This window comes from Bubalus kerabau, chromosome 12 (assembly GCF_029407905.1).
Source record: "Bubalus kerabau isolate K-KA32 ecotype Philippines breed swamp buffalo chromosome 12, PCC_UOA_SB_1v2, whole genome shotgun sequence".
NCBI classification, from domain to species: domain Eukaryota; kingdom Metazoa; phylum Chordata; class Mammalia; order Artiodactyla; family Bovidae; genus Bubalus; species Bubalus kerabau.
Window position 1 is genome coordinate 28,403,733 of NC_073635.1, and position 14,605 is coordinate 28,418,337.

Genomic DNA, 14,605 nt, shown 5'->3' on the forward strand with positions numbered 1-14,605 from the left:
TCAGATATGCAGATGACACCACTCTTATGGCAGTAGGTGAATAAAAACTTAAGAGTCTCTTGATGAAAGTGAAAGAGGAGAGTGAAAAAGTTGGCTTAAAGCTCAACATTCAGAAAACTAAGATCATGGCATCTGGTCCCATCACTTTATGGCAAACAGATGTGGAAACAGTGACAGACTTTATTTTGTTTGGTTCCAAAATCACTGCGGATAGTGACTGCAACCATGAAATTAAAAGACACTTACTCCTTGGAAGAAAAGTTATGACCAACGTAGACAGCATATTAAAAAGCAGAGACATTACTTTGCCAACAAAGATCCATCTAGTCAAAACTATGGTTTTTCCAATAGTCATGTATGGATGTAAGAGTTGGACTATAAAGAAAGCTAAGTGCTGAAGAATTGATGCTTTTGAACTGTGGTGTTGATGGAGGCTCTTGAGAATCCCTTGGGCTGCAAGGAGATCCAACCAGTCTATCCTAAAGGAAATCAGTCCTGAATCTTCATTGGAAGGACCAATGTTGAAGTTGAAACTCCAATACTTTGGCCACCTGATGCGAAGAACTGACTCATGTGAAAAGACCCTGATGCTGGGAAAGATTGAAGGTGGGAAAAGAAGGGGATTACAGAGGATGAGATGTCTGGATGGCATCACTGACTTGATGGACATGAGTTTGAGTAAACTCCGGGAGGTGGTGAGGGATAGGGAGGCCTGGTGTGCTGCAGTCCATGGGCTTGCAAAGTGTTGGAGACGACTGAGCGACTGAACTGAACTGAACTGAAAACTGTTGGAAGAGAAAATCAGGAATTAAAAATATCTCAATAATTCCTTGGGGCTTCACAGGTGATGCTATTGGTAAAGAATCCGGCTGCCAAAGTCAGGGACGCAGGAGATGATGGTTTGATTCTAGGGTCAGGAAGATTCCCCTGCAGGAGGAGACGGCAGCCCACTCCAGTATTCTTTTTTTTTTTTTTTTTTTTTGATCAGAGAAAATTTCTTTCACTTTTTTTTTTTTTTAAATTTTTAAATTTTATTTTATTTTCTTGCCTGGAAAATTAGACAGACAGAGGAGCCTGGCCATCTACAGTCCATGATGTTGCAAAGAGTCAAATATGACTTATTGACTAAACAACATTACAACAGTAATTCTAATAAGCTTAAAAACCTGCTCTTAAATTTGAAAGGTCATTTGTTAATTACAGGATAGAGAACACTCATTTAACAACAGATCTTATGAAAACACAGAAACACCACTTATATTGACTCTAACATAGTCTGAGGTGATAGAGACAGCCTCCTACATAGCACTTAACATTCGTGTAATAGTGAGGTTTTTTTTTCTGTCTTCCCTGCCAGACTGTCCCTTGAGACAAGGACAAATACATTGCATTCACCATTGTATCTTTCATACTTACTGCAGTGCTGTGCAGGCATTAATTAATTAATTAACATTAATACCATGCTGAATTAATGATTGAGTAAATATAGATTAAAAAAATAAAACCTCTCATTAGACTAGATCAACAAGAGTACAACCCCCTGAGAGCAGGAGGTATCCACACCTTGTACCATATACTATTCTGCTTGGCCATGTCTAGAGCTTAAGTTTAGGGTAAGAACAGTATTTTTAAAGAGATACTGACAGACTGGAGCAGATCCAAAAGACAGCAGTCAGCTTGCTAAATAGTTAGACATTGTGTGGTTTGATGGAAAATGTTTAACCTATGAAAGGAGAGTATTATAAGAGGTTGGTTTTCTAAAAATATCTGAAGAACAGGCACATGGAAGAAGGAATAGATTTTTCCTAATTCCAAATGACAGAATTAGAACCAATGGATTGAAATTATAAGCAAAAACTTTCTTAAACAGCTTGTAGTCCTCAGTGAGGTAATATACTTCATATTTGTTGGGTAGAGCATTCATTCATCGATCTGACCATGACTTGTATAGTAATTGGGTGGTTGGATTGGAAGATTTTTAATATCTTTTCCAAATCCAAGATATAAAAACATTATGTGCATAATAGTTGAACAAATGGACTCCATATTAGCATGTAACAATCTAATCTAATTAATGTGTCACATAACCAATATTTACAGGTATTAACATGACTGTTAATACTAAAGTTTTTGCATTAGTCATGAAACTGTTTCTGAAGGCAGTAGGTTTTGACAGGGTAAAAGAGTAGGAAAGCACACAGTTCCACATCTTTGAAACAACTTATAAAAGTGAAAGAATTTTGGTTTGGCTGAAATGGATGGGTGTAGGCAGTGAGCCCAGGACAAGTCAGGCCAAATCGCTGGCCATATGAACTAGATCTGATGGCTGGATTCCCAGGGGATAGAATGAGGGCAGAGAATGTGCTCTGAAAGGCCTACAGAGATGAAGTTAACTAAAGAGAGCAACGAGGGCTGAGACAAAAAAAAAAGGAAATCCATTACCACCCAGAAGTTTTTGCAATAAGATCTGGACTTCAAGTGGGAGACATGGCCTAGAGGTGGAAAAACTGAATCAGAAGAGAGTGAAACCTTTTGTGCATCGTCCTGGTCGTGGCTGTGAATGTTAATATCCCTGGCTTGCCTACATTGGTTATCAGGCATGTGGTGTATGCATATTGGAAAGGTTTATTGACAAAAAATGGGGCACATACATCACAAATCAACTGGTAGAAATTCTTGAAATGAGCCTGAGAGCCCACAGGAAGCTTTGACATGAAACCACAACCTTTGGATTCAAGTAGTTTCAAAAGCAACCCTCCAGATTGGTTCTGCTTTCTTTCCACCAACCACTTGTATCTCAAACATTTTCCTACTTGGCAGAACTGCCTTGGCGCCCTCTGAACAGGCTGATGAGGAGGCTGGAATGTGCGTGAAGGAACAGAAGGAGCAGCAGACAGATGAAAGCACAATGAGACATTCCTGGCTTCTGTAAAAGCCCTCCTCACTTTCTGCCACGTGTACACAAAGTTCTGTTGAGCGCTAATCTGGGATCATCTATCAAAAGATTAAAAATTTTTAAATACCAAAAGTTTTGTTTAGAAGTCAAATTTCAGAGTTTTGGCTGTATTTGGAGTGTTTGCCATCGAAGAGGCCAGCCAATATGCAGAGTTAGTCTTGAGGACAAGTAGAAAGCAGAGGGCAAACAGCCTACCCTTCAGAAGAGGAGCTGTTAAACAGAGAGGCCATCAGGCCTGCCTCTTCACTGTAGGATTGGGGAAGGAATGGGTGGGTCTCCAGCTCTCAGGCTGAAGTTACTCCAGAAGCAGCCCATAGTTCTCACTGGTCTAATTAAAGGCTCTGGGCTGTGTATATTACTCTAATGGCACCTTGATCTCAACAACTGCAAGAATTTAGTTACCATATACCCATATTTCCATCACATATAATTAAATAGGATTAAGATGATTTTCAGTATATTCTTCCTAAAATTTTCTCCCTTATCCAATTTCCCCAGCACCCTTTTAGTGCCACAGTTTTCCCTTTCCTGTCCCTCGTGTGTAATAGTGGAAAGAGTTAAAATGTCATCAGCTTGGAGATACACAGAAGCTCTACACTTGGTCGCTGTATCACCTGGGACATTTGTTCACCTCTGGGAGTCTTAATTTCCTTTTCCAGAAAATCATATCAATAGGATAGCACAGAGAGTTTCCATGGAGATTAATTAAAGATATGACATGTAAATGGCATAAGGTTTAGCACCAGTGGGTGCTTAGCTTTGTTAGCCATTCTCCCGTTTCCATCCCCCTGTTCACTGTTCTTGTTGGTTCCCAATATTGATCTGTTTATCCCATCCCTGAATAGTCTGAGTGAAGATTGTTCTTAATGACCAAATTAGGAAAGAGGAAAAGTAGGTGAAAACTAAAAACTAGTACCATCCATTTTCCTCACTTTTGAAGGAATTGGAAAGGAGGAAATCCAGCATCTTGGGTTTTCAGCACCCTCTCCCTCTCTGATTCATTTGGTCCTCACCCACTCACTCACCAGTGAAGAGGAAGACCTCTGTCCACAAGATGCATGGAGGACATTTCAGCCCAGGGAAAATTATCAGTAGTTTCTTGATTTTACATTTACAACAAGCAGAACTGCCCACCCAGTGGTGATTCTTTTAACACTGGGGCCAAATGATAAAAGAATTCATTGAAAGAGCTTAGGATTCATAGCAGTACATTAGCATAAAATATGACATTAATGATGCTAATGAGAAAATAATGTTACTTACCTGCCTTAAATATGGTATTCTGAACACACAAGATGGCAAAACCATGGTGAGCAGTTGTATAGATTTATAGATACTACTCTAACCAATGTGCTTCCCAGGTGGTGCAGCAGTAAAGAATCTGCCTGACAATGCAAGAGATGCAGGAGACAGAAGTTCAATCTTGGTTTGGAAGATCCCCTGGAGGAGGAAATGGCAACCCACTCCAGTATTCTTGCCTGGAAAATCCCATGGACAGAGGAGCCTGGTGGGCCACAGTCCATATGGTCACAATGAGTCAGAAACGACTGAGCAACTGAGCATTCACACACTTTAACCATAAAAAAATAAGTTGGATGTGACACAGGGAAAACAAAGATGTTATACATGATCCTTCATAGATCCCTTTATTAAAACTCAAGACTGATTTGTAGAGAAATTGGGCTGTCTTCTAAGTTGGCTTTCTTTTAATCAGGGAATTCAGATTCCTTTTTTCCTCTAATTTGCATTGAATTCTTCTTCATTGCCATCTCCTATGAAATACTATGTTTCACATTTTGTATCTGTTTACATATATCAAAGAATACATATTTATGATCTTGATGTTTCCAGAACAAAACATCTCAGGACTTTCAGTATTCATGTGTTCATTATTGTGCAAAGGAAGCATTGTGATTTTTTCAAATGGTAACCTGGCCAGGATACACTGTAGTGCTTTAGTAAGAATCATTCCTATTTATTTTTAAAATGCAGCCACATCAGTATTAAACTACAAGGTCGGTACTGGGAATGGTCAGTCTTTCTTTAAGTGTTATCCACAGCTCAAAAGCAAGTATATATCATTTCCTGTGTTTCCTTCCCTTTGCTTAGTTTTCCAGAACATATTCAAGGTTTGCAAGGTCCTTTCTTCTTGCTCTCTCTACTCTTCTATACTCTCCCATTGAAAAGTAATAACTGGTGGGTATTTACAGCAGGGACGTTCTCAGCACTAGACTATCAAACCAAAAGGTGTACACAAGGTGGCTGACATCTTTATCTCCATCAGACAGAAGCCAGTGCTGGATCTGAGCTGGGGGAGTGGACCTCCAGGGTATCTAATATTGCAGTGGCGTGCTAAGCCTTTCTGCCATGCATGCCCAGGCTTCCTGCATAAGCGGCACTAGATATTAGATCCCTTTCACTGTCCACAAAAGAGCCCCTGGAATAGAAAAACTCTGATCAAATCCTAAATAACAATGGAAAAAGAACACCATGACCCATGAGAGCTTCCTTTTCTTTCCTGTATCAATGCTGACTTGAAAACCTGACCCTTACCTCCTCTTTGCATGATTATCGGAAGAGGTTCACAATTGCCATGAGAGAGAATATATTCCAGTGAAGGTCCTAGGGATCTTTATTAAGGTGTTCATTTACCTAATAGGACTTCCCTGGTGTCTCAGACGGTAAAGAATCCACCTAAAATGTGGGAGACCTGAGTTCAATCCGATCCCTAGCTTGGGAAGATCCCCTGGAGCAGGGAACAGCTACCCACTCCAGTATTCTTGCCTGGAGAATTCCATGGACAGAGGAGCCTGGCAGGCTACAGTCCATGGGGTGACAAAGAGTCAGACAAAACTGAGTGACTTTCACTTTTACCTAGTAAGATATTTATGCGAAATGAGCTGCTTCCCAGAATTGCAGAAGGTTCCACAGGGAAAGATGTTAGGTCTGACGCACACAGCAAGAATTGAGGCCCTAATTTAAGCCCTGTTGAACTTCCAATTGCGAGTTTTTCATTATTAGGATTCGAAATCCCAGGCCAGGCTATATTTGAGTCAGCCAACTATAAGAACAACTTGGCCATATGCCTCTTTTTCAAAGAACTTTATTCCTTCAGCCCTAGGCTCAGAATTTGATAACATGTTTTCTATGGATTTTTTTTTTTTCCTCTTCACATCAAACAATATTAGAGAGAAAAAATAGAGGGAAAACGCTAATTATTCCCATATGTATACTCGGATACGGCCAAGTGGAATTACTGGCAGTTTCCTTAAACACACACTCTGGTTCCAGATCTCCACACATGTGGGCACAGATCCTCCTCAGCCTCTGCCTGTCAGAATCTCACCCATTTTTTTTTTTTTTTTTTTTTTTTTCAAATCCCACCCAAAGGTCTCTTTCTCTGTGTGGCCTGCTCTCCTCACCTCAGTCAAAAATAATATTGCTTCCTCTAACATTGCTCTTGTGTCTTTTTGAGGCCCCTTTCCTGTAGGCCTGTATTAGCACTTCTGCATAACTTCTCTATTGATCCCAAGCAGCTTGGTGACAGCAGCTTTGCATGAATCTGCATTTTTACAGTGATTCCTGGCAGTGTCTTAAATGTGAGAGGTACTTTCAAAATATCAATATTTTGCCTCTGGGTGGTTAAAAAATTGGGGAAGTGGAAAATTTAAAGGGGTAGATATTCAACAAAGACGCTGACCTCTGCCAGTCTCCTCCGTAAGAGCTCTCAACCTCCCATGCCAAGGGTCAGGGGCCTGGAGTGCGTTTACTCAGGCGTTAAAGCACCTCAAGTTTACTCTTCACTGGAAAAGCTTTATTTATTTCTTTGTAATGAAGGGTGGTAATTTATACTCAGAGCTTTATGCTTATGTGAAGCGGCTTTTCGCGTACGTCGTTTGTCACACCCATCTCCTACCCGGTTGGGCTGCAGCTGCCCGGGAGAAGGCGACCGTGCTTTCCCTAACCTTCACCACCAGAATGATTTTTCCCGTGCCCAGGCATTGTTTTTCCTCTGCTGCCGTTTTCTCCTCCCTCTCTCTTTTCCTTTGAACTCGCAGTGAGTGCCGCTTCTCCGGGCTTCGTCAACTTGGAGGCAGGACAGGGCCAGGCAGGGCAGGGCAGTGCTCGTGTGGGGCTCCCGCACTGCGCCGCGATCAGATCTGCGGGACCTGCCTTTCCCGGGGCTCGCGGCCGGGCGCGCCCCGTCCCGTCTCCTGCCTCCCTGCGATTGGGTCTGCGAGGTCACGTGAGAACCGAGGGCTGGAATTCTGAGTTGTGACTCCTGGCACTCCTTTTTTGTTTTTTTTTTTAAAATCGCTGTGTCTGTTGAGCTCTGCCGGGCTGGGTGCCTAGCTCAGTGACTGAGGCTGGAGGCAGACGGAAACCGCCAGAAGGGCAGACTGAGGGGGGCAGAAGAAAGTCTGCCGGGATGTTGAGTCAGGGACCCCGGACCCCAGCTTCAGGTTGCTACTATCTAAATGCCATGACACCTGAGGGCCAGGAGATGTATTTGCGATTTGATCAGACTACGAGACGCTCTCCTTACAGGATGAGCCGGATTCTAGCACGCCATCAGCTAGTGACTAAAATTCAACAAGGTGAGTCGCTGGTAGCGGAAGGCTGTTGCTAATTCTGATTTCTGTGGGCTCTCTTTCATGCTAACCCCGTTTTTAAAAATGACTGTTTTCACTTTACAATATATGGATTTCTATGCCACGGCGCGCATACCTTTCAGAAATAACTTCCAGGCTGCCGTTTTAAGCAAACAATGACAGCACTTAGCTGCCACATAACTCAACGGTCAAGTCCACAGAAAACTTCAGGATGGGACAGTGAACCATCAATTTCCAAGACTTAATGTGTGTCTACAGAATAAATGAGACAGGTTTCCTCAGTACGGGTTTTAGGAACTTTTCAGCAGGTTCCTCACACTCTGTCACGTTTAAAACTTGGACACTTGTTTGTTTAATTAGGAGAGGGGGAAGAACTAACTTCCACCCTGCCAAGATTCTTGAGAACACTGTTAGTGAAGGGAGAAAGTTAAAATTCTATTCTTAAGGCCCTTGGGCTGACAACCAAAATCACATTCTCTGCCTATTTGTATGTTTATGTCAGCAGTTGCCACTGATCGGTTGATATTGTTCTTCTGGTAAAAGATAAAAGTGTCTGCTAACCTCAAAACAAATCTTGTGACAGAAGCACCAGCTTTGTAAGGCAGACAGGGGAGGATACTGATTACAAGCTGCTAGGTGTCCCTTTTTATTCTCAAGGGGGGAAAAAAATCACAAAAACTCTTCATGCTCCAGAAATAGTTTAAAATGTGCTGTTTATCTTAGGATAGGTTTGTGTAGAGTAGAAAGATGAGCATTCCTAAGAAACTTCAGCTGCCCATTTAAAAGACATACACACATACTTACACACATACAATATGTTTATGAAGTTTATAACCAGCCCCTCGTAGACTAAATAGCTAAATTATTATATTGGTGATACATAAATTGACCAGGATTTTCTAGAGCCATTACAAAAATACAACTCCCACTTAAATGAGTTTAAGATTATATTGAATTTTAGAGGGGAAGCTGGGGTTCGTAATCATGAAAATCTTATTGTAATGTTTCCAAAAGGAACAATATGTATTCTAGTGAGCAGCATTTGATGAGATTGTTTCCTTGGAAATTAGGATTTGTTTTTAAAGGTTCAGGAACTGGTTATGTGTGAAGGATACTGGTCCTACATACCGGTCTGATTTCAGGAAGGATATTATGTCATTCCATAAACTCTGTGTGCAGGTCTTGGTTGAATAGAAACAAAAGTAATCATTTCCCTGTGGCTTGATTTAAAAATACACTAGGCTTAGAATAAAAGCCAGCTCCATTTTAGTTTTAGAGATTTCTAACAATAGTGCTTTACCAGACATCATCATCATTATGGACATAGGGGCTCAATAAATGTTTGGTGACAGTTTGATGGCTTATATAGTCTGTGCTCTGTAAACGTTCCTCAGCATGCTCATAAAGTATATTATGTTAGAAACATTGCATACAAATAATTTGAGATATCTTTGTAAATCCCCTTAAATGAAATTATAATGATTTATTTCATTAAAAAGTATTGATGTTCTTTTTGGAATGAAGATTATTTTTCCAATAAGGACTTGAGACGTCATGAACACATGTATGACCATTGAAAGTGTATTCTGTGTCAGTGTTTCATTTTGTCTAATTAGAAAATTTGAGCATTCTTACTTTTTTTTTATATTGGGCAATGGAATATTTGAAGCTAATGAATGCCTAAAGATTAAGTGACAGTTAGGATCATAGGTAAAGCATGAAAGAATTCCAACAGTCCAATGATTAGGAGCTTGTTATTTGTTTATAATGAGTTAGGTGGTGAGTTAATAATACAATGTGCAATTGTATCATAAGACTTTGAGAAAGCAGAAGCAAAATGATTTTACTGGATTTACTGTATGAATACATTGGTTTACTGTAATAGTAGAGAATATTGACTGAACATTTATAACGTATCATGTTCTGCTCTGAAAGTTTTATATTATGTATTTCAATTCATTTTATCCTCAAAAAATAAATCCTTGTAGGTGAGTACTATTATTATACCCATTTTAAAGGTGAGAAAATAGAAGTACACAGAGTTTAAATAATTTCTCCAAAGTTATACATAGTAAGAACTGGTATTTGAATGTATCTGTAGAGACCATGCTCAATCATACTCTAAACCATTTTTTAGTTCTTATAGTGAGGGTTAAACTACCGAACCTGTGGTTGATTTCTGAATTGTGTATTTCAGTCTTTTCTACTCAGGATATAGCACTGAACCATATCATAGAGTCATCATGAGACTTCCAGTCAGGTCTTGTTTCTCTGGTGGAACAAAGTGCTATATGTTTTACCTTCCTTGAGCAGTTAGTACCCAACAGTACATGATGTCTGGTTATTTTACTAATGGCCTACAGTCATTCAGTTAAAGCTTATCAAGTGCATATTAAATTAATAGCATCATTAGTTTTTGTAGCTCACTTATTGGTATCTTGAAATGACAGCCACTTCATTAAAATGGTTTTCATTACTCTGCTATAGATATTTCAAGAAAGATTGGGCATTGTATTAACACAGTTTGGGGGCATGAAGACATAGTCTTTCATGGCTGTTGGGAACAGTGCAAACAGGAGTAAGTTGCTCCTCTCTGACCTCATTACAATGAGATAATCATTGAATGGCATGAACATGATTCAACAGTAGATCCACTCATGGGAGGGAAAAACAAAGAAGGGAAATAAAGGAATCTTTGATGATGCATAGGATCAGAATGAGTTGCTAAAACCCAGGATGAATCTAAACTTGCTCATCTTCCAGGTATGCTCTAAAATATACATGCAGCGTTTCTCTAGCTGTCTCTTTAGTTCTGGAGTCTTAAGTCCAATTAAAAAGAGAAGCAATGTTTAAAATAGAGTGTTGTTTTGCAGAGTAAAAACCTATCACATAAGTCATACTGCTCATAGTCCTTACCCCACAATCTTGCTCAATCAATGGAGAAATTGTTATAGGGAGAGAGGATGGAAATAATAATGGTCCTTATTTCCCTCACAGGCAGGCACTTGGAGTGGACGAGAGGGAGGATGCAAAGGAGGTGGAGGAAGAGCGTGTTAGGCCATGGAAGGGGAGAGTGGGGATTTTATGTCATTAGATGGCTACAATTTATAGACTACATCTGCACATGCTTAAGTCTGTACACACACACCTTACTAGGAAAATTCAAACTGAGGCAGATATATAAGTGTGATTACTTGCTTTGTGAAAGAATTCATCATGCTATTAAATGTAAAAAATATGTTAATGCCTTAAATAGCATGAAATGGACCTGATTGCAATAAAGTCCACTGAACTCTAGAAAAAAGAGGAGACAGGGATGCAGGATCTGTTTAGACACTCTCTTATTCTTTTACTGTGGCAAGTTTCAGACTTTCACTGGACCTTCATTTCTTGACAAGGAAATGAGATGGTCAGACTGTGATTCTGGTTCTTAGGATCTTTCTGTGGTTGAGTCAGTAACTCCTTGAACTAGAGTGCATAAAGCTGGGAAATTTAAATCCAGAGTGACAAAAGCCAAAAGGGAAACAGAGCAGCAATCTAATGTGGAACAAATCAATGACTTCTAATTTTTCTGCATCTTGTCAAGGAAATAGTGAAATGGAAATCAGATTTTAATTCTAATTCTGATGCTAATTAATTGTGTGATCTGGGGAAAGTAACAACTTCTCTGGGCCATTCTTTTCTTCTTCCATAAAATAAAAGAGTTTGAATTAAATAAACATGAAGTTCCCATCATCTCTAAAATTCTAGGATTCTGTGATCACAGGTTATTCCTTAAGAGAAAGATGATGCTTATTTACACTTTCCTTATTGTGTCATTCAACACCTACCCAGGCATGCTTCTTTGTTACCTGTTTAATGCTCTCATTATCAATTTACTAGGAACATTAGGATGTCCAGTCTTGTGGACTATTTAAATGTAAGTATAAGCTGTAACTGTAAAGGTTAGTTATAATTATAAAGAAACTTGTAAAACCTTTCTTTCTCAGGAGTCATGGACTGTACCATAGAGTTATTGTAATGCCTGGCCTCTTACAAGGATTTTAGGAATCAGAGAGTTGTATACCCCCCATGCTCACACACATACACACACAAAACTCTTTTCTTGATGGAAAATGTAGAATGTAGAAATTTCACTAATAGAATTAGTGAAAATTGGACTTGCACTTTCATTGACTTTTTATCTGAGACTATCTTTAGAGATAGCACCTGAACTCAACTAGAGTAGAATAAACTGCTATTTTTATGTTCACAGGGAATGGAACTGGGCATTAGTGATGTATTCGCTCTCATGCCTCTATCAAGTCAAATGATATGCTGGGAATTTGCCCATCAAATGATATCTTGAGGATTTGCCCAACCTAAGTTGGGCATTGCTCATCCCCAGTGTAAGAGACCTCCACCAACTGAGCAGCATCAGCCAAAATTAAATAATTCTCTGGCTTTCTTTTTTTGTGGGGGGGAATTGCCCTTTCTCTGTGCTTAGCATTCTCTTAGTCAACTACTTTCAGAAATAGAGGATGAATACACCCACAGAAAGACAGATGGAACACAGAAAACAGGATGAGAATGTGTCAGTCATGCAAGAGTGCTGGTCAAAAGTTCTTTAAAAAAAAATACTGTCAGAAATTCACATTTCATGAAATCAGAGCCTCTTTCTATTCTGTGCTGGTGGACTGAAGGGCCTATACAGAAAGGACACTATTCAACCAGAAGTTACAGGAAAATCTGTTTAGTGAATTAAGTCAATTAACTTTGAATAACACTTTAAAAATCATCACATAGTAAAACTGTGAGCAGTCAAGAAATAAGTACTAGAAGGAAATTATCAAAGAGCAATATGCTTGTACACATATAAAACTTGAGAGTTTAACTTTAACCAAATTGTGACTTTTCATAGCTGTACTCTACTGAGCTTATTAGTTCTGAACTTATAAACACCCTTCCCAGATGCAGATTTTGTGACATTAGTTGAAGTGAACAGAAATTCATTGATTCATTTTTTCCTCATTTCTCCCCCGTCCCCATCCCATAATCAGTGCTTTAATTCTTAGTAAATTTGGGACACTGGTTAACTCTTATAAAACAAGGTTCCCCATTTCCCCAGCGAGCTAAATGTGGCTAATTAGAAGCACAAGTTAGGGGGGCAAAAAAGAAAGAAAATCACCAGGAGTGGTCTGAGCAATTGACGGCCCAGACTTACTTAGATAGAAAACAAGTGGGTTTTAGTAAATTTCCTATATAAAAGAAAAAGCATGCTTACTCGGTTGTGTCTGACTCTTTGCGACCCCATGGACTATAGCCAAGCAGGCTTCTCAGTCCATTGGATTCTCCAGGCAAGAATACTGGAGTGGGTTGCCATTTCTTCCTCCAGGATATCTTACCAGCTCAGGGACTGAACCATTGGCAGGCAGGATTCTTTACCACTGAGCCCATATAGAGGAAAATACATTGGTGGAAATTTAGTGGAACAGATGATCATGTGCTCTGTCCCTGCATCTCATTAGCTGTGGGAATGAGGTGCTAAGACTAGGGAAGAAGACACAAGAAGATAATCATGCATTACACACCAGATCTTTGAATGAAATGAAGATCATGTGAAAATCATCTTTTGTCTCCTCAGGGGCAATCTGAATATGATTTTGGTGTGGGTAAAGACATTATATATTAATTTACATTCTACCTCATTAAAGGATTTGAGGTAGTTCAGAGAAGATGCAACTCAGCTTTAAAAAAGATAAATCTGGTGAAAAGGAAAAATGTAGGTTGATTCAGTTCAGTTCAGTCCAGTCGTTCAGTCGTGTCCTACTCTTTGCAACTCTATGGACTGCAGCACACCAGGCTTCCCTGTCCATCACCAACTCCAGGAGCTTGCTCAAGCTCATGTCCATCGAGTTGGTGATGCCATCCAACCATCTCATCCTCTGTCATCCCCTTCTTCTGCCTTCAGTTGTTCCCAGCATCAGGATCTTTTCCAGTGAGTCAGTTCTTCACAACAGGTGGCCAAAGTATTGGAGTTTCAGCTTCAGCATCAGTCCTTCCAATGAATATTCAGGACTGATTTCCTTTAGGATGGACTGGTTGGATCTCCTTGCTGTCCAAGGGACTCTCAAGAGTTTTCTCCAACATCACAGTTCAAAAGCATCAATTCCTCAGCACTAAGCTTTCTTTATGGTCCAACTCTCACATCCATACACGACTACTGGAAAAATCATAATTTTGACTAGGTGGACCTTTGTTGTCAAAATAATGTCTCTGCTTTTTAATTGCTATCTAGGTTGGTCATAGCTTTTCTCCCAAGGAGTAAGCTTCTATTAATTTCATGGCTGCAGTCACCATCTGCAGTGATTTTAGAGCCCCCAAAATTAAGTCTGTCACTGTTTTCATTGTTTCCCCATCTATTTGCCATGAAGTGATGGGACCAGATGCCATGATTTTCGTTTTTTGAATGTTGAGTTTTAAGTAGGTCAATTAATAAGATAAAAAGAGATAGACAGAGGTATTATATAAAAATTTATAATGTAAGGCCCTGAATAACTACTAAAAGCATGCTGCAGGCTTAGCTTGAGCCTTCCTAATCTAAGAAAAGAGGAAAATATGATCAGGGAAGATTTGCCATGTCTGTAAGGTAAAAACATAGCAGCACAGCTTTCCCTGACCCTTGATATACAGGAGCAGTTTCTCATAAAAATATCCCATTGTGCTTTTTAACATTCTTACAATGAATTCAGTAGCAAACCCCTTACAGCATCCTACAGTGAAAGTAGGGGCATAACAATAAATTTTAATTCAGTAAAACTATTTGAGGATGGAATGGGCGGCTCACAACAAGGGGGTTCAGTATGTAATCCTCTGATTCCCTGGCTTGACCTAGAAATAGCATGGAAACTGGAGACAATTTCGCTGTGTCTGAGAACTCTAGTAACATGGATGGATGGATGGATACTTAGACAGATGGATAGTCAAGAGGAAGAAGTTTTTGTGGTTAAGTAATTTTGAGAAAAACTACATCGCCTTTCCTTTCTTGGAAATTCAT

The 14,605-nt window shown here is 39.7% G+C and overlaps 1 protein-coding gene across 5 annotated transcripts in view; it reads left to right on the forward strand.

Annotated features, from left to right (window-relative positions):
• The window catches only part of STARD13 (StAR related lipid transfer domain containing 13), a 369,156-nt gene that overhangs the window by 195,860 nt on the left and 158,691 nt on the right, over nucleotides 1-14,605 (forward strand). For 2 of the 5 annotated variants that reach the window (XM_055542377.1, XM_055542379.1), the window contains exon 1: nucleotides 7,282-7,554. The exons of the other annotated variants lie outside the window; for them this stretch is intronic. In XM_055542377.1, the coding sequence (XP_055398352.1) occupies nucleotides 7,386-7,554 (169 nt within the window). In that variant the 5' untranslated portion in view covers nucleotides 7,282-7,385. Of the gene's footprint in view, nucleotides 1-7,281; nucleotides 7,555-14,605 lie in introns of those variants that run through there. 5 annotated transcript variants of the gene reach the window in all.